The sequence below is a fragment of the Osmerus eperlanus genome, chromosome 2 (assembly GCF_963692335.1).
Source record: "Osmerus eperlanus chromosome 2, fOsmEpe2.1, whole genome shotgun sequence".
In the NCBI taxonomy this organism is placed as follows: Eukaryota; Metazoa; Chordata; class Actinopteri; order Osmeriformes; family Osmeridae; genus Osmerus; species Osmerus eperlanus.
The window spans coordinates 6,109,334-6,130,136 of NC_085019.1; the positions used below are offsets into that span (position 1 = coordinate 6,109,334).

Genomic DNA, 20,803 nt, shown 5'->3' on the forward strand with positions numbered 1-20,803 from the left:
CAGGATATGCAGGCACCAGATACTGTAAACAGGACCATAATGAGAACAAATATCATTAGAGAAATGACTGATAGATAGGCTAAATGACATCATGTGGGCTTCATGGTCATCCTTCATGATGTCATGCCACAGCCTTGGCCCAACGGCTCCTGATTATGATGGAGGTTTCATCTAAATTATTTATCTGTTAGCTGGCTGAGTGCTTAATGCATCTCAAAATAGACCATGCAGCAATGGCCTCCTTGGAAGATATCATCTGAAGCTCTATTCAAATGGTGAGGCCTGGTGCTGGTGAAATGATGTCACTTTCTGTACTTTCACACTTATACACAAGATCACTGTTGTCTGCAGTCATATTTTCACACTTTGAATCTGTTTTGAGTTCTTTGGAATCACCTTCATAGCTTTATCATGCCTATAATATAGCATATGGTTGCATGTCAAGAGTAAGATTGAGGACGACATAGTAATATAGTCAGCATGTTCATGACACACTCATTCAGTGACGCTCACAACACAAACAGTGAGTTGTGAGTCATTTGAGGGTAAGTGACTATTCAGTATAGCTGAAACCTTGTAAGGACAAAGGTATTCTTCAATTGTCGAGATATTGTCCACATGTGTGGGTGTCCCTAGTGGGAGAGAGGAAAGGAGAGAACCAGGAGAGTTAGAGATACTATCCTATTAACCCTCGTGCTGCCTTCGGGTCACATGACCCAAAGGTTCATAACGAACCATCGTTGTGTTTACCCAATTTTACCCAATACAAAAACAAATTAAAATAATTTTCTTTTAACCTTTGCAATGTGGGGGGTCTGAGACAGCCTAGCTGTTAAAAGAAAATGCTTCACTTTGTCTTTGAATGCGGTAAATTTGTCGCAATACGACGGTGGGTCACAATGACTGATGGGTCAGAATGACCCGAAGATAACACAAGGGTTAAAACCTTCATCTCTACTTTCTCACTCTGCTCTAATGTTGTTGTGGTCGATACTCTCAGCCAGTCCAGCCAGAGCTCTCGAAGCAAACAGAGGTTGTGTTGGGTGTGGTTACTTGGCTTGAATTACATAATGACAGAGCGCTGTAGAGCGTCAACAGATCTATTCTTTGTATGGAATTGTGCTACCTCTGTGCTTTAGGTTTTTATTGCTTCGTTTATGATTCTGTGCACATGGAGGAGGAAGTACAATGACAGCGACCTGGTTTGTACACATGCTGTTTTTCTCAGGTGTGATAGCGGGTGCATGTGGTCGCTGCGGTTATGGCAGTTAGATTACAGATTATTTTTTCTTTTCATACTGTCAATAGACAGATCTGCAATCTTTCCCTTATTTGCAAAAAAGACAGGGGTGGACGTGGGTGGTTCTTTGTTGTTGTTAGGTTACTATCTTGCCTACCGGGCCTTGGACTCATTTGATAAGATAGGTCTTTGTTGGCAGCTCTGTATTAGTCCCTCTGCCCTCACACCAGAAACGCTGAGACTGAAATCATAGAAGCAACCACGTGCCAAATCCCTGTACAGCATCTAGCCACATCCTGTGGTAAAAACAAAAAAAACATGCAAATGAGTACGAGATGAAAACGAGATGCTTTTCTTCTGAGCGGATGTGAAAGGATCGCATGGGTGCGTCCGTATGAAACCGGATGCGTCAGTACCCACTGTAAGCATTCAGCCTGAACATCACTGCCCCCTATCATCCAGCTACCCTCTCTCCTGCTTGGTGTTGGTGGCTGTTAGTCAGGATGGAGGGGGTGCTACATAAGGCCGCTGTGGCTGTGTGGGAGTTCCGCCAACACTGTTCTGTGCAGCTAACAAGGATCTCTGGCTGGTTGAGGAATCTCTGACAGCATCCAGATAACATCACTCTCCATTCAGTTGTTGTGTGTTTGTTTTCAGACTAGCCTGGAACGAGTTTGCTGTATTGAAATGTATTACCTATGGATCTTTCAAGGCTTGTTTTTGTGTCACCCACAGATTGATCTGCACATTGAGGGACACTAATTGAGGAAGTAACACAGATTCTCAACATGTTGTGTCAACACTACAGAGTTAAATTGATTTCAAGCTGACGTCTTACCTTTAACATCCACTGGGTGGCAGAGTTGTATCACAATGAACAGGAATGACTTTCAGTACAGCAGAAGCGAGAAAGGTAACTTTTTATAGAACGCTTCATCAGTCAAGATAAATGACTTATAGGCTTGATAACAAAAGATGCTGATTGTTTGGGACAGCTCAGTCAGTGAGAGTTGTGTGGTATGACATTTGATGCACGAGAAGATCTGTATCGCTCAGCTGTTTTCGATCTGGCTTCAAGGCCATGCTTCCGAGAAGCACAGTTCTGTTCCTCTCTGAAACCTTCAAAATGTTGCATACTTAAGCATGTGTCTGTTTGCGCGTGTGTGTGTGTGTGTGTGCGTGCGTGTGTGGATGAGCGGACTGCTGTAGTATGTGTGTGTACTGTATATGTACCAGTGTTCTGTCTGCAGTATGAATGTATATGTTAAAGATCAGCAGCAGTGTAAGAATGAGCTCAAACAATGCACCAGCTTTAGGCTTCCCTTTCCTCAATTAATCATTGTGACTGGTGGGTATAAATGGCTGCTTTGGATTGATACGGCGTGTGAGAGTATTTGAGTGTAATAGTGGTATGGGCATTGCTTACTACAATCACTCGTGGGGTCTATTTCAGACTTAATGAGGTTGTATCCATCATCATTAACCGAAGCAATTTGGCTTCATTAGCTTCATTAGGACACACATATATACTTTGGAGAGAGTGACACATGCCCATTACTAGACGGCTAACACACACACACACACACACACAGAGCCGACAACCGATGATTTTTCCCCTTTGACTATAGCATCCAAGCCCTCCGCCCACCAGTTTTCAGTCCCATGCTCCCTTGCAGGTGGCGACAGGAAGTTTCTGTCAGGAAAGCTTGTTCTTCTGCAAAGAGCCACCACAGAACACAGCTGAGGAGGCAATTTCTTGTCTTGTTTTTTTGTTTTTTTTTCCCGAAAGGAAACCAAACCAAAGCAGAAGCTACATTTGTGCTGACTGGCCCATGCTGTGTGTCACAGTTTGTCCTGTGACAGTCTTGTTCCTCTGGATGACATACAGCTGCAGCTGACAGGGGGGGGGGGGGGGGTCTTAGATAACGGTCTGACCCTTCAGCTCGTGTCTCATCTGTCCCTGGCTCACCTCTCTTGACACGGGGCCGGGGTTGGAGCTCTGGGCTCGGAGCTGCCACCACACCGCCCTCTTCCCCACCCTCTCTATCCCAGCTGTGCCCCCTGGACCTCCTCACTAATTGTCGCTTTGCTCAGTCAGAGTCACGGAGCTCTCACTGCTCTGAGGGCTCTGTCTCATAAGCCGATGAGAAGAGACCGGTGCAGAATGACAGACACAGAGGGATAGATATCGTTGTTAATGAGCAATCTTGGCAGGCCGTGTGACTGACAGCTGGACAGGTCCACGGTGACAGGTGAATGGAGTCCATTCTCATGGTGTTTGTGATGCTTTGGATTTCATTTCTGGGGGGAAATGAAAATGAAATCCAATATTGATTTGTGAATAACTCTAAGGGTGAAAGAGAATAACATAATCAAAACAAATGCTTCACTGACTCCCATTCGGGAATAACTCATTTCTGTAACTTGTTGCCAAGCAACAATGAAATCTTGATTTGTACATACACAAGGCTTCAGACGATAAACTAGAGGATGAAGAGAGGGTGGACAGAACTCGCACTGCTATTGAACAATGTGTCATGTTGTTGCGTTAGGTTCTCACTGCAAATGCCCACATATGAATACTCAAGCACTTCACTCTTTTTGTTTTTTTGATATTATCATTTGAATTTGTATTGTTTTTAATAGCTTTTGTCTGCATGAATACATTCAAAACAATGTTAAAGACAGTATGCGGTTTAGACGCTCGGTTGCACTGCTAACAATCATGATATTGCGTGTGTGCCTTTGTGAGTGTGTGTGTGTGTGTGTGTGTGTGTGCGTGTTTGTTGAATGAGGAGGCAAATGGGAAACAAATTTGCCTCTAAGGTGTGCTAATCTGTTCTCATGCACACAGCCTGAGAAAATGGTTGAGTGCAATCTGTTAAGTCTAAGAATATCTCGCAGAGTTACTGTGCAAAGTAACAAGAGAGCGAGAGAGAGGGAGAGAGAGAGAGAGAGGGGGAGGGGAGGGGTGGAGGACATCAACGAAAAAGAGGGAAGCACAAACAGAGTGAGAGGAGAAGTCGAGAGAGAGCGCAAAAAGGGGAAGGAGAAAGCAGTGGAGACTTCTATACAGTGAAGAAGAAGACTAAGATCTAAGAGAGAGAGGAGAGAGAAGGGGGGAGAGGAGCGGACTACTTTAACAGTGTGACACACACCAGGTCCAGATGAGGAATTCTTCCATGGATGGACGGGCAGGCTGAGACATACTGTACAAGGAGTGGAGCATCTCACACACACACACACACACACGCACGCACACAGGGAGCCTGGACCTCCTCTCTACACCTATCCTGAACCACAGAGACAGAGGACACGCGCACAATCCCACACACACATATTCTAAATCACACTAACACACAGATCCTCTGAAAGTGGAGCTATGGGAACCGTCAGTGACCTTTGTGTGTCCAGTTTCCAGGCGTTTCTGTGCCCCACTGTGAAGGCCCCACCTACAGGTAAGGACAAGTGACAAAGGTAACCTACTCTGTGGCTGTTGTCAGACAGTCTGTGGGGCTGCTCTGGTGGCGTACTTGGGCTCTGTGCAAAAAGAAATGTGGAGAAATATAAGAGTTCCTACTAAAAGTATAAAACATGCTGTAGGCTTGTAGAACTCATGTTGACCTAGTTGTGGATATTAATCATCTGTAATGGGTCATTTAGACATATTGGGTTATCATCTACCGGTACATCGGTTCTGTGTTGAGAATCCTGTTTGCGGATAATGAAGGTTTTAACTGTTCCTCATACATTCTGTTACATATTAGGCTTTAGGCCACTATCAGGAAAAAAAAAACATTGTATGGTAGCCAAAAGTTGTGTGTATATGTGTGTGTGGTTTATCCAGTAGCACGTGGTCTGCACAGTAACAACACCCACAGATATAGGGAGAGCTTGTTTGATCTGACTAACTAATCAGGGCTGGATTAAGCCATAACTCCTCGACTCAATTCAGAGTGGGAGTGGAGTGATTCCTGCTAATGCTATTACTGAGTAGATCCCACCCCCCCACCCCTTACACTCGCACCCATACACATACACACACACACACCTCTGTTCCACCATATCCACAGAACCCACAACATCCTTGTTAGCTTTGCGAGTGTAGGTCTCATAGAGGTTGATTCAGACTTTCCATGGCTTCATTCTAAGACACTGTCTACAGCGACTACTCAGCAGTGCATTTGTACACCAACAATGTCATTTACTCTAACCCCAGTGAACCCTAACCCAGCTGTGACATTTCATCAGGAAGACACCCTTGTATGCCAGACAGCTCATTCTTCCCTCGAATGAAGTGCTGCTTCCCAGTCAACAAAGGGCAAGGCAATGTTTACCCTGGATCATCTCCTGAACCCAGATTAGCTTAACTTCCAACTGTAATTACAGGTTAAGAGGACAAGCACACAGTAGACGTTAGGAAAGACAGGCCCTGCCTCGGAACCTAGATATCAGGGAGTTATATCATCCATACCCTGTTAACATTAGACACTGCCTTCATTTACCGACACAGACACATATGAGAACCTCATCATTTATTACTGTGAGTGACTAGGAAGCAGGTGATTTTCTTTTCCTGCCACATGGGGAGAGAGTGCCGTAGGGAATGCGTGCTGTTGAGCATAATAATTTGGGACTGTTAGCTAGAAGTTGTTGTTGTTTGTGGTGTGTTGTTTCAGCGCACACTTGAGTCAGCAGCAGGGTGCTGTGTGAAGGCGAGAAACGATTTAGGAAAAGAGAAAGTAGAAGTCTCAACTGGAAATGCTATGTGAGCAGTGTTGAGGTCCCTGTTGTCACAGTTAGACATTTAGCAGACGCTCTTATCCAGAACGACTTACAGTAAGTACAGGGACATTCCCCCCCGAGGCAAGTAGGGTGAAGTGCCTTGCCCAAGGACACAACGTCATTTTGCACGGCCGGGAATCGAACCAGCAACCTTCTGATTACTAGGCCGATTCCCTAACCGCTCAGCCACCTGACTCCCCACAGTGACGCGTCCTGATGACGTGGTCGTGCCGTACTGGGGATTGAGTCGGCCGAGGCTGGGCCTGTGGTGACGGAAGGTTTGGGAGAGCAAAGTAGTCATGTAGACAGGCTTCAGACCAGCCAGGAAGCAGAACCATGGACTCTGCCTTCACATCACCTGCCGGGGAAGCATCCACTCTGCATGAATTGAGCTGTCAGCACCAGAGCTGGTGACTGACCGTGTGTGCACATGTGTGTTGTGTGTGTGTGTGTGTGGGAGGAGGGGGGGGTTAAATGAGTGATTATTGGATAGGATGACTCATGCAATGGGTGGACAGGAATCTCTAATTATATCACCACCGACTACTCACCCCAGCTGTATGAAGTCAGCTGCAGCACCACACAGTAGAGGTCCAACAGAGGAAGTATGCATTGTTAAGTATTCATTAGCGAGGTTATTTATTTATATCTGTGAGGTCCAGGTACTGGTCTTCCTGTGAGACATGATTCATAATTTCCCCCCTTTCTGGATTTATATAATAACTCATTTAAATGGATCTGTTTCTTGGCCTGGAGAACATACACAGTCCACAGACGGCACAGCACAGACGTCAAACCTCTTTCAGTTACAACTGAAACTCTAGATGTTTCTAACAGGAGGGATGTGACTCATTCAACTGACAAGTCTACCACTGGATCCAAACCAAAGTTTAAAAGAGGGGTTTAATGATAACGAGCAGTTTCATATCAGGGTAATTGGAGGCCGCTTGTGGTGCTCCGAGGCAGGTGTGAGGGCCTAATAGCTGCCCGGCGCGTTGGCGTCGGACTACCATGTCTCCTGTGGGTTCCACTGAGCATGGAGCCAGAGACAGCTGGGCAGACAGGGGTGGCTCTTACCTCCAGTTCTGGGAATACAGAACCTTCTATGTCAGCAGCTTATAGCAGCATATACTTGGCCTACTTGCTAAATCAGCTCATTGTAAAGGACTGTACCAGGAAGTAGCTTGAGAGGAAGGATAATCCTATCTACTGATTTGGGGGGGGGGGGGGGGTTGGCTTGAGAAGATGGAAACTTGAGCAGGTGTGGTATCTGTGGATGGTTGAATGTTGCTATTAGCAATCCAAACTTTTTTTGTTGCAGACTACAACAAATTTAAATATAGGTTGGCATATTTCACATACCCTCTGTTTACCGTTGCACAAAGAAATGATCTGGTGTGAAGTCTCAGATGCTGTGCTGCCATACCTATGGAAGACTGAGGGACTCTGTTGTGGTAGACAGACAGACAGACAGACAAACAGACTGAGAGAGAGATTTCTGAGGCTGTCAGACAGAATGTGTCTGCCAGCCCCATAACAGAGACAGGGATGAGGGAATCCAAACAGCAGCACATGGATTCCACAAAGCCCAGGTCTTCAAAGCCAAGATGTCTGTTTGGTGGAGCTCCCTTTTCTCCAAATGCTTCATTTTTATTTATGAGGTATGAAATAGCAGGCAACTTTTATCACGGCTTCTGCTATCATGAAATAGTGTGCACATAGACAGTGTTATAATACTTGCAGCCAATGGGGTAAGTACAGAGATAGTATAGAGATGAGAAATAACTACCTTCCCAGTACAGGTATTGAGAGAGCGGACTAGACCATGTACTGTATACATTAGCCTATGTCGTGACTTCCAGAGACATCCCCATGGATCTATGTCATCCACAGAGCGGGTGGAGCAATGATGTCTGGAGGGATGAGAGAGGTGGAGACCGACAAAAAAGACTGCGCCGTTGTGTGATGTGTGTACAAGGAAGCTTCAAGGCTGCGATGGAAGCCTCAGCAGCAATAGCAGTATTTTCTAACTGAAGCACCAGTGGTCATAGCCCGGGGTAGGGGGATGTCAATGAGTGACCCGAACCCAAGCTGGGCTTCAGCAGAACTGCTTAGTCAGGAGGTGCCTGCATTTCACGCTCCCTATTCAGGGCTTTGATCAGCGAGGTCATGGACACACTGGAGCTTTTGACTGCCTAGTACCCTGCATTCTGTTGCCCTCTTTCTCTATCTCCCTCGCCTTCTCTCTCTCTCTCTCTCTCTCTCTCTCTCTCTCTCTCTCTCTCTCTCTCTCTCTCTCATTTATGCATATTGTGTGCATGAGTTTCTTTGCATGTGTGCTTGAGTACCACACAGCCCCACAAGTCTAGGTTCCTAATGAGCACAATATTGGGGTGGGTTGTATACCATGGTTGAGCTAGCTGACTAAACCCAACTACCCCTCATTGCCAGAGACATGGTTGGATAATCAGTGAATCCGTCCTCAGGCTCAGGCTTCAGCACGACTAAACCTGAGCTACTATTTGTCTGTCTCCTGTTTTATTCTCTCTCTCTCTCTTTCTCGTGCTCTCTTATTTTCTGTTGTTCTCTGTCTCACTCTGTGTCTCTGTCACCTTCTCTCACACCCATACACAAACACATTTCATGAGTTGATGGTCAAATGTAGTTCTATTATGAGTCATGTTAGTAATGGAGCAATTACGCAGGCGTTCACCTAGTCTGCAAGGAAAATTACAGCTGCTTTTGGTTTGAATGCTCAGTTTAAGGAGAGCCTGAGAAAGCACGTCGTCACCTTGGATCTTAAATGGCACGACTGCATTGTGTAATCAGACATGTCGTTGCAGTTTGCAGTTAGTCTAGAAGGGTAAATGTATGGGAGAGCTACACTGGTACATGCTTGACTTCACATCTCTCTCTCTCTCTCTCTCTCTCTCTCTCTCTCTCTCTCTCTCTCTCTCTCTCTCTCTCTGTGTGCTCATCCCCATTATTGTTTATCTGGCAAGACTTATGACTCTACCTTAGAGAACCATATTCAAATTGTATTGATACCGTTTGTGAAGGCTTGGGACCTGTAGTACATGCACGTCACCTGCAGATGTCACTTCACTACCATGTATAATCTGCTGGTTCGAGACATGCACGTTCTGTTTCCTGAGGGGCCATGTTCAGTAGTTTACAATCCAAGATCCAGTCGAACATTTCGAAAAGTTGCTTTTTGTTTTATCCATTTCTGTCTGACAATTTCACAACTGTCACAGTATGATTCCATGCTGTTCAGTGCAGAGTTTGTCAGTGACCAGTATGTCGCCATGCTCAGATGAGGTGTGGGAGCTGGACTGTTGTGTCAAGAGGCCTGGCTAACGCCCCTATAACGTGAGAACAATGCTCTTCATGCTGGATCAGTCCTTTTGCTCCCTTTAAGCCCATAATCTGCTGGCCTCAGAGCCAGGTCAATCAGCCTAAACTCTTTCACAATGGGACATGGCTGTGTGTTACTGTTTGTATCAGACAAGGCAGAGCAGGGACTTCCTGAATTGACACTGTATATGAGTATGTTTTAAAGTGTGTGTTTTTAATGAGATTCAGTTTTCTCTGTAAGTCCTGCCCCGTCTGTAGTGAACACTGCTGTACCGAAACAATATGTGCTTCAAAATTCTTCAGACGTCATCGGCATAACCTTAGCCCTCCCGACCTATCCCATGGTGCAGCAGGAGCGAACATGGCCTTGAGGAACAATGCTAGGAAACATAACATTCCACAAATAGCAGAGCCGGTGTCTGTGCTGTTATGAAAACAAACTCACCCTAAAAATGTGAAAGTTGAATCTTGTCTGAGTTGGCTTGGCTTGATGTATGTCACCATGAGCATCAGTTTCACACACGGTGATATTACATTACATTTACATTTAGTCTTTTCGCAGACGCTCTTATCCAGAGCGACTTCAGTAAGTACAGGGACATTCCCCCGAGGCAAGTAGGGTGAAGCGCCTTGCCCAAGGACACAACGTCATTTTGGTTGGCATAGCCAGGAATCGAACTAGCAACCTTCTGATTACTAGCCCGACCTTCTCACCGCAGCCATCTGACTCCCCATATTAGTGTGGCGACATCTCAAGTGAACAGTGCAACACCTACTGTAGATGAGGGTATATCACCATACAGATTAGACATAATTTAAGTTTGTATACAGAACAAAGATTGCATGCAGTCAAGAAGATATTTCACAAAACAGAGTCTTTTGTTTGTTTCCTGAATTTGCATGGCTGATTTAATGCAGTGCATTTAGGCATGATTCAACATACAAAGACACAACTCTTCTTACACTTTATCAAAGAGTGTGACATTTACGGTACATGATCATGAAATGTCCCATTGGCAGATCATTCGCTTTGTGTTTGTGATGTAAATCGAGATGTGGATCTGTCTGAGTACAGCGCATTTACTGTTTAACTAAGTGCTCAATATCTTAATGCCTTCTTATAAGAATAAGGTCAGGACTCTTCACATATGGCTTGTCTTTGAGTTTATGCACGTATTTACAACAGCGCTTGGGGGATGAATCGCAGACAATGAATACATCTTTGTGTGAGCTGGCAAGCTGGTCTACACTGAGAACATTGTCCTTCTTGAATTTGGGCAGTACAACTGGGGCATTCAGTGATAATTCCTCAACGAAAGGTTCTTGTTTCTATCAATCCTCATAAGAAGTAGAGGCCATTCGAAGAAAAAGGAGTTCTTCCAACCCTATGCTCTCCCATCCGAAGATGCTCTTCAGATAACAGAGAGAGATAGAGATACATACACACCCACAAGGACGCACACAGTCTTCCCAGAACTGCACAGACAGCATTCCTCTTCCCCCTGTCCTATCTCTGTACAAGCAGGGACAGGCTCTGCTGTACAGTGATGCAGGTGTGCTACACATCCTCAGCACTGTACAATAGAACAACTAACAGTGCAGGGTTGATTCCCTGTCGGTCACAGCCCATTTAACAAACAGAATGCCAGGTGAAATCTCCAAGCAGATGGACCTATACAGCAGGCAAACAGGGATAATAGCACCTTGCTTCTCCTTAACCCTTGTGTTATCTTCGGGTCATTCTGACCCATCAGTCATTGTGACCCACCGTCGTATTGCGACAACTTTACCGCCTACAAAAACAAAGTGAAGCATTTTCTTTTAACCGTTGGGCTGTCTCAGACCCCACACATTGCGAAGGTTAAAATAAAATTATTTTTATTTGTTTTTGTATTGGGTAAAATTGGGTAAACACAACGATGGTTCGTTGTGAACCTTTGGGTCATGTGACCCGAAAGCAGCACAAGGGTTAAACTAGCTGTTGAGATTAACAGAGGCGGTTTTGCAAGCCATGGCAGGACCACTTAGGTGGAGTAGCTTATTGGGTGTGCTCAAGCCTTCGGTGCGAGCACAACCTTTGTTCTCTCACATATATATTATTATTATTATTCTTTTAGCCCCCCTAAAACTCAGTCAATATTTGGCCTACATAGACAACCTAGGTGTCAAAAGTTTAGTCTTGGTAGCGATTGAGTTGCTTCCATTGAGATTTACGTTCCGTTGCATGGTTTAGGCTCAAGTTACGTTTTTGTGGCGAAAAGTGAAGCTAACGGTGGCTAATTTGCTAGCCACAGTCACTGACGTTACTTACGTCACTACGTCACTAACGTCGACGAAAACACGCGTGACTACCTGTATCAGAACATTCTTTCGCATCTGTTAACTTGGGGGATAGCTAGGCTAACTATAGCTTTACTGCAAGGCAGCTGCAGAAACGCCCAAGCAAAGAGGCCAGGGTGATAACTATTTACTTATTTTACTTTGTGATCTGAAACACAATTGTAAAATGTAATGTACAATATTAGCTGATATTATTAAGGAAGTAGGCCCACATCTACTTTCGGAAACGGTAGTCTACTATTTCACTGAGGCATTAGCATGACATTAGCCTCTGTTACCCGGGCAACACATACTACAGTGGTCTACGATGCATCTGTTTTCAATCATTAAAATAAACATTCCTCACAAATACATTTTCGTTGTAGGATGTATTATGACATTACAAGTACACGATTTGTTGGTGAAATTATCATTACCTGTGGTTTCAAACCAGTGTTGCTAACTGCAACGCTGTAGCCTACACGAGACACTACAAAAACATCTAAGCTACACAGCTGTTTAGGAAGTCAAACGGCAACAGAACATGTTTGGCACTCCCCTTACTTAAATCAAAAGTCTTTCAATCGGTGAAACTATCTGACTACTAACCTGAACTTCATTGCCACAGCCTAAACTTTGTCAATCTGTTCATGAAAATAATTCATTTCAGCCTAAACCGTACAACGGAACGTTAAATCGAATTCAACCAACGCAATCACTACCAAGACGAACACAGCAGTAGTCTAGTACTGTACTGTAGTAGAATTTACCGGGGCAGCTTCTCCACACAGGGCTATATCGCATTTTGCGCTGTTACTGACAATGATCGCTACCAGTGAGCTTTTTATGAATGAGCGATTTTCCACTAAATAAATGTCAAGCTTATTTACGTTTTTGGGGCCATATTTTCAGTTAGCAGATGGTACTGTTTGAATCGCGAGTCTATCTTCTGCTGGTAACGTCGTAGAATAATCTTCAAAGGGGGTTCTTTATTAATGAATGAATGCAATATGAGTAGGCTAAATGCCTGAAAATATCACGAGAAGGGAAAACTTAAAAGGACGTTTAAGTCATAGAGATTAGGTCCATTTTTACACCGGTCTGCCAAATGTATTCGTTTTGATTCAGCTATGAGGCTGCCTCTTGCAGGGGAAATGAGAAGACATCATATTTCATTCTACACTTCACTCGTATTTTAAGTTGTAAATAAACAGCAAAAAAAGATGCTTTTAAATCTATGTAATCTTTATAAATAATAAGTATGCCCTATGCATTTTTATATCAAATATACAGACCCCTGTGCAACCGACACAAGCAAGCACACCCTACAATTTCCCCAGAAATTGTACCCTCTCTAGTTGCTCTTGTGGTCAGTTGCTATGAGTGTGAACTTTGAACCTTCTCTCTCTCTATCCACCACCTCAATCAATATTTTCAGTTTAAGTGCTTAAGTAATGTTGCAAAGATTAGCAGTGTGGTCAAGAAGCCAGTCTGTTTCTGTCAATCTCTTTCCCTGCCCCTACCCAACTCCGCGGCTTTCCTCCGTAACAACAGAGTGTGTGTGCGTGTGTTTGTGTATGTATGTCTCTGTGTGTGAATGTGCCCGTGCGTGAGTGTACTTGTGTGCGTGGTTGTGAAACTGAGCACAACGCAGCGCGGCCCTGTACAACAGGGCGGAATCGTTACGCACGGCAAACGGGCGCGTCATCTGGCCAGCCCATTTGCTTCACCGACTTGCTCACTGCTGAAAAGATTGGCTGCTTGAAGTCCTCGAAACCACTCCCTTGAGCTCGCTTCCTTCGTATTATCCGGTAGACTACGGTCGTCATTCCAGTGTCTAAAAGTAAAAGTTGATTCATATGTTAATATTGAACTACAAGTTATAGTTCAAGATAAAACTTCGGAGCGCAGTATTTAATTCTTTGGGGAATACTAAAGATTCGAAAGAATGGTTTTGAAGTCGGAAGACGGAGTCGGTAAGAAATTGAAACAACTGTTTTGATGTATTGTTGCAGATTAACCACAAATTTACATTATATAAAAATCACGTGATTTGTCAATGTTTTGTCATTTCTGTATGGTCTTTTAGTTGAGCGCGCGGCGTAAAGGTGTGTAGCTTGAAGTTAGTGGCCCTGCGTATGCATGAACTGTCTTGGTTTCGCCTTGTTTACATAATTAGCTGACGAACATACTGCTAAGAGTGACCAAGGAGTGTTTCTGAATTTGGAAGTAGGCTAATCATTTATGTGTAGGTTATTCTACACTATAGGTGTGTAATGTTTGCTTGGACATTAGATTATTACAGTACGTTATAGTCAATCATCTGCAACAAAGCTCAGTTTTCAGTTCAGTGAATTATCCACAACTTGGGTCAGCTTCAGCAACAGGTGTGAGAGCAGGTCCACAATTTGGTTTCGGACATTTGGAGTTCCTTCTGACTATCTCATCTTCAATTAGACATTTCAGTAGAACAATATCAATATGCAAACCTCCCCAGTCCCCATGGCCCTGTTTCACCTTGATGTCCATTGGAATCTGCAGATCCCTATTATTCTTGTTTTTCTATATTCTTGATGTCAACCATATTGATAGTATTATTCACCTTTTCAGGGAAGCTTAAGCCAGCTCTGTTAGGTTGCATCACGGTTAATCATGTTACAATGAACCCTTGTGAACAGTGAACTTCTGACTGATTGATCCTGTTATGACCTGCTGGCTCTGTGTGAGAACCCCTACATCAGCGGTCATGACCGGGCCTTCTACCCCCCTGGCACATGGAAAAGGACAGAACTACAGTCAACGTTCTCTCGCCCAGATCCATTAGTCTCTGCAAAGTAGAAGTGGGTGGTCTGGATGACATGTGGCTGCCACTAATGGAGACCTAATGACCAGAGCTTGAGAGAGCTAATAGGCCTTCTAGAACAATGCGATTTTGCTTCCCTGCCCTGGTGGTGTGTTGATTATCATCTCTCCACAGTCACATGTTCTTCTCTCCTTCCACTCCATTACTAATTCTTGTTCTGCTTTTGCACATGGGAGCAGCACAGACAGGATGTCTGTCATCTCACAGGCCGAGCTCTGCCTTGGCTGATATCCAAAACAAGTCCAACGAAGTTCTCTTGTTATATCCAAATTATATAAATAGGTCACCCAGTTTAATCAGAGAGAGAAAGAGGGTGAGAGAGACTCAAAGCAGCATGAGCAGGGATGCAGGCCGATGTCTATGGCGTGAAATTAGTGCCAGGAGAGCGAGCTCTGTAAAAACTATTTGTAACTTGCAAAAAAGATTTGTGTCTCTGTAGAAAATGATTTGTGTACTTGCAAAAAAAAGTTTTGTGTCTCCGTAGAAGAAGGCAAGATTTGTGTACTTGCAAAAAAGATTTGTAACTTGCAAAAAAGATTTGTGTACTTGTAAAAAAAAGTTTTGTGTCTCCGTAGAAGAAAAAGATTTGTGTACTTGTAAAAAAAAGTTGTGTCTTCGTAGAAGAAAAAGATTTGTGTACTTGTAAATAAAAGTTTTGTGTCACAAAACTTTTTTTACAAGTACACAAATCTTTTTTGCAAGTTACAAATCGTTTTTACAGAGCTCGCTCTCCTGGCACTAATTTCACGCCATAGATGTCTGGGCCCAGAGCTGATAAGGTTTCCCCCCTTACTGGCCCCATTCTGTTTGACAGACAGTCACATGGACACGTGCAACACCAATTGAACCAACCTTTTGTCCCTGTCTTCGAACTTCCTCCATTCCCATTGCTCTCCTTATTGTCCCAAACCTTTCTCTGCCCTTCTTTTTCCTCAACCATTTTTTATTTTTATTTTTTCTTTCTTAAAAAAATTATAATAACAGTGCAGGTAGCAACAAGCTTCCATTTGATTAATTGTGGGGTAGATGGCTCTTATCAGCCGTTGACAGGGCCAGGGTGTTTAAAATGGCTGCAGTGCCAGCTCCAGTGTTATTACCTATCCTAACTTTGTTTGAAAGGCGTGGTATGCGCATGATTTGTTTGCCCTTCGTTTTTTTTTAAGATAAGTGAAAGGCTCGAGTTTCTATCCATGTTAGGATACCTACAATGTTATTTCCTTCATTTGCTTTAGAAGCTATTTGAAGGGTATTTGTGTGCTTGTGCATCTCTGTTGTATTAGTGTGTTGCTGTGAAAGGGAGGGGAGAAAGTTCAGCTACCATAGAAACATTGTCCGAGAGTTAAACAATTCATTGATGCAGGCTCTTTGGTGAAGCCGTCGGGAGTTGGCTCCGGGGGTCACGGTGATTCCGTGACCCCCGGCCAGGGTTCTGAGCGGTATTGTGTGTCTACTAAGAGACTCTGTGACATGGCCTCTGCCACTCTTGTTTCACGGTAAAGGACTGGTTGGGTTTGGGCACAGCACCCTCTTCCCCTTAAAACCTACAGATAACAGAGAAAGTGGTGAGCAAAACAGGAAGTTGAAGACATTCAGCTTGACAGGATGTCTTCTTGCAGCATGGCATAATATTTATAACCCCTTGTATCACCGTGGTTGATGTTTGGTGTTTCAACACCCATTGACACTTCCCTGTTGTATGAATATGTTAAGCCTGTGTTCTGCACCTCTCTTTAACCGTCTCTGGAGGAGGGGATCCCTCACTGAATAGCTCCTCCCAAGGTTTCTTCAATTTTTTCTCCCGCTAGTGAGTGTTTCTGGGAGTTTTTCCTTGTCTTCCTTGAGGGTTTAGGTTGGTTGAGGGGCAGTTCTATGTATGTGAAGCCCTCTGTGACATTGCTTGTAAAAAGGGCTATACAAATACATTTTGATTTAATAAGTTATTAATTCTAATCTCAAGCGTGTGCATGGAGGTTGCAGCTGGAGAGGGCCTGGTTAGTGGCCTCATAGTGAAGGGAACACGTACGAGAATACACACATTGTGTTTCCTGTCTGCCAGCTCTGTTGTATTGGTAGTCTTTTGTGATTGCTTCATCGTGTGTGTGTGTGTGTGTGTGTGTGTGTGTGTGTGTGTGTGTGTGTGAGTGAGAGACAGAGAGCACAGGCAAAGAGAACAGACCGTGTGTACGGTCACAGCCAGTCATGATGTTGACAGTGTGAATCACGAATAGCAGCCAGGTCCACTCCCCTGTGTGGAGGAAGACTGTGGTGAACATCCATCGAGTGAGAGGCAGGACAGAAAGGGAGATCAAACACAACTATATGGACGCGGACAGACAGATATTTGCATGACTGTAACGGACCTGAAATGATTCAATCTGTCATCAGAGACTGACTTGAGCCTGAGTCCGGATGTTAGCTCTACAGAGCTGAGCATGTGTGTGTTTAGCCCAGAGGCACTGTCTACTCTGGCTGTCCTGTACGGGGCTACAACTCTGGTTCCCACCCGGGCTACACCCTTGGTGTGAGCTGTATCACAGGGCAGCATTGCTACTCAGACCCCCACAGCTTGCACAAGACTGCTGTCGTACAATACGCTCACTACAGTGTATTGTTACAGACCTGTCCGCACAAGGAGAGCGGGTGCTCTCCAAACTTGTGTGTCTCCAATCTATGGCCTCTTTTCAGACGGTTTGAAATATCCGTGCGCCGATTGGTCGTACGCATCCGTGCGCACCTTTTTTATGATCAGGGTGAGCACTTGTACGTAGGAATCGCATTGTCATGCATGTCACATCACCCACTAGACTGACTAGACAACGAGGCCACATCTTAGGTGACCATGCACTGAGCTGGTTACGTAGCGTGATGAAGAGGACGTAGTCTGAGCACGGACAGTCAACAGTGTTACGTGAACGTGGTGGTGTTAATGGTTGATAGCTTCTGGTGGTGACATTCTCCAGTCTTTGGCCCTCCAGGAGTCCCAGACGGTATCTGCAGGATGATATGCGAGGCGAGGTCTCACAGCTGCCACTCTGTTTCTCCTGTAGAGGAAAGTACGGTCTCCAGGGAAACCTCGTTTTATACCCATATCATTTTAGAAGGGGATTTAAAGGAGAGAAGCTTTGGCAGTCATTAACGACCTACATTTCAGCCTGGGCCCCGATTCACATTCCCTTCACATTCCCTTCCCTATCTGTGTGCCAGGTGTTGTTTCTTAGGTGAGCTTGGAATGTGACTCCTCCAGTGTTTGGGTGTTGAGGTAAGGCCCATTTAAAGTGTATGACTCAGAGTGATGATAAAGACTCTGACTCGACACAAGTTCCCGTCATCTTCAGGCTTCTGGAACATGGCCTCATGGCCGATGTCAGACAAATCATTCAGAAGTCTCCAGGTTCGTTTGAAATACATCTGCCGGAAACAAGTTTTCTTCGCCACCACCGCTTTATTAACAACATAGATGACAGTTGGAGTACCCTCCAGTTGCCTACGGAGTTAGTTTGCGCTTCATACAGAAACCCCCCTCTGAAACAGTGCATGTGTGTGTTTGAGCGTGCGAGTGGGAGAAGAGGAGGCAGGATGGAGAACGGCCACTGGGGGGAGCCTCCAAGTTAATGATGGCGACAGGAAAGGAGAGAGGGAGAGCTATGGAGAGAGAGGGGCAGTGAGTAAGGGATCTCTCCAGATGGACTGTGGCGGAGTGTTAGGACTGGAGCAGGCTGTGGAGACTGAGTGTCTTTTGTAGTAGGTTAGGCACAGCCTCTGGCTCTCTCTCTCTCTCTCTCTCTCTCTCTCTCTCTCCACCTACCATGTGGACATCTGGCTTACTAGTATTTTCCTGGAATAGCGGACAGAAGCAAGGACTATGACATCCTTCATCTCTGGAAAAAAAGTGATTTAAAGGGAGGAGAGGGGGAGGAGAGGAGGAGGAAGAGGAGCGTTCCTGAAAGGCATAGAGCTGGTAGTTTCCAGAATTTCGGTCTCAGGTTAGTCTGATCCTTTGCTTATTGATAAACGTTGGCTTGACATACTTTAATAAGACATGTGTCTGTGCACTGTTGGCCTAAGGTGAGTTACATTGACACCAGTTTGTAATGGTTCCCAGTTTACAATTACATTTACATTTAGTCATTTAGCAGACGCTCTTATCCAGAGCGACTTACAGTAAGTACAGGGACATTCCCCTGAGGCAAGTAGGGTGAAGTGCCTTGCCCAAGGACACAACATCAGTTGGCATGACCGGGAATCGAACTGGCAACCTTCGGATTACTAGCCCGATTCCCTCACCGCTCAGCCACCTGACTCCCAATTGGGGAGCTGGAACTGAATGCATGTCCCTGTTTGTGTGTGTGTTGACATGTAAGTCTATAGACTGCTTGCATTGTTTTAGCAAGTGAACCTATACAAGAGTATTACGTTTTAGCCAAATAGTAGCAGATCAGGACCTGTTCAAAGCTGTGTAAATACAAACTGATGAGCCACAGGCTGTAGGATAGCAGCCAGGGTGTTGCGCTGCGAGGGTAGAACCATCATGCTGCTGCTTAGACCTGTCTGCGGTGTCGGTCAGCCACGCAGCTACACCGAGGAGCACACAGCATGACATGGCTGGTTCACCGGGTCAGTGGCTGGGTCAGATGTCACTGACCAGAGGTGTGTGTGTGGTGGTGGTGGTGGTGGGGGGGGGAGGTCGGGGGGTCGAGCTGTATTTTGTGACCTATCCTTGGTCTGGGTAAGAAACTGGGTCAGGTTCATTTGGAAAATGAAATGGACGTCAGGTTGCTCTGGTGTCTTTGGATTTTGAGGTGATTATGCATCAGCTCTGAGGGAGAGAACAAGGTTGTGAGGACGTCCACCTCAGGAATACAAACCCAGTAGGGAGACACACACGGGAGACATGACTGAGGGAGACCTACAGTCAGGAGACGCAGTGCTGGCCTCTTGGCCTTGTAAAGGAATGTTCACTGTGTGTGTGTGTGTCCTGAGTGTCCATGTGTGTGTGTGTGTGTGTGCTCTCCAAACACAAAGCAGAGCTGTGATCATCCCACTGGCCTTCCAACTGTCTCTGTGTTCTCCTGCCATTCTTCATCCCACGCCTCCCCAGCCAAACACAGAGCCTGTTCTGCCTCTTGCTCTGCCCCCTCCATAACTGGCCTCTACCTCCTCCATGCCCTCTCCTGGTTTGCCCTGATTGTGTCCGGATTCTGATTGTTGAGTGAGGCAGGGTGTGTGTGACCAAGTCAATGTGCCTGTGTGTGTGTGTGTGTGTGTGTGTCAGGGTCTGTGGTCCAGAGGTGGGCAGTCCATTTGGGGCAGTGCCCATATTGCTGAATGGCATTCCTTCACAAGCCCTGCTATGCTCTGTAAAAGGCTGTCAAGTCCTGTCTTTAGCCAGGAAGGGGGGTGGGGACCCCCTGAGAATCCCAGTCCTAATACACTTCCCTCAGATCACAAGCTTCCTAGACCTCCTTTGTTGTCCAGGCAGACAGTTCAGGCAACTGCTAATAGACCATAGACACTCGGACGCGGTCTAATGGAACGGTTCTCGGTGTGTGTGTGTGTGTGCCCGTGCCCGTGCTTATGTGTGTGCGTGCGCATTGTTAAATGCATTATATCTCAGTGCAAAGCCCACTGGTCCTTCTTGAGCATGCTAAGGCAGATTGGTCCAGGCGGGAGATCGATGCTGGACTCTATAGGGAGCCGTCCCCAGGGAGGGCACTGGAGCTGGGGCCAGGGGTGGAAGCTGAGGCGAGGGGGGCGGGAGGGAGGGGATGCTGGATGCTCTCCCTGTGGGGTTAGGGGGATGGTAGGAAGGGAGGGTGGTGGGGGCTGGTGCTCGTGGTTACATTTGGGAGATAAGACTGGTCTGGAAGACAAAAGGATCAAATGGTGAGATAGTGTAGGGTGAGGGAGGAAAGGATGGAGGCTGGAGCAGGAGAGGAGGAGGGTGAGCAGGTCTGATGGAACACCGTGAAGGAACCAGATGGCGTCTGGTTCCATGACACAGATAAGGAGAACAAAACATCTCGCTGGGAACTAAGTCCCGACTCTCTCACACACACACACACACCTACTAATTATAGCAACCAGTGGTTGCGTACCGGTCTAGTTCTATCAGCCATTTGACTTGATCTTCATCAAAATGCAGACAAACACACACACGCACCCTTTTAATAAACAGATTGCTGAGTGAATGTTTTCACTTCCCTGGTTCTACATATTCCCTCAGTCAGCAGACGCAGTCT

The 20,803-nt window shown here is 45.5% G+C and overlaps 1 protein-coding gene across 6 annotated transcripts in view; it reads left to right on the plus strand.

Annotated features, from left to right (window-relative positions):
- Nucleotides 1–20,803, plus strand: part of cyth1a (cytohesin 1a) — a 40,503-nt gene that overhangs the window by 668 nt on the left and 19,032 nt on the right. For 2 of the 6 annotated variants that reach the window (XR_009928234.1, XM_062448973.1), the window contains exon 1: nucleotides 4,367–4,698. The exons of 1 other annotated variant lie outside the window; for it this stretch is intronic. Coding sequence is in view for 3 of the 5 variants with exons in the window: in XM_062448973.1 (XP_062304957.1) it covers nucleotides 4,623–4,698 (76 nt within the window). In the remaining 2 variants the exon portion in view is untranslated. Of the gene's footprint in view, nucleotides 1–4,365; nucleotides 4,699–13,450; nucleotides 13,678–18,349; nucleotides 18,548–20,803 lie in introns of those variants that run through there. 3 more of the 6 variants (XM_062448974.1, XM_062448954.1, XM_062448972.1) reach the window with 3 other exon arrangements.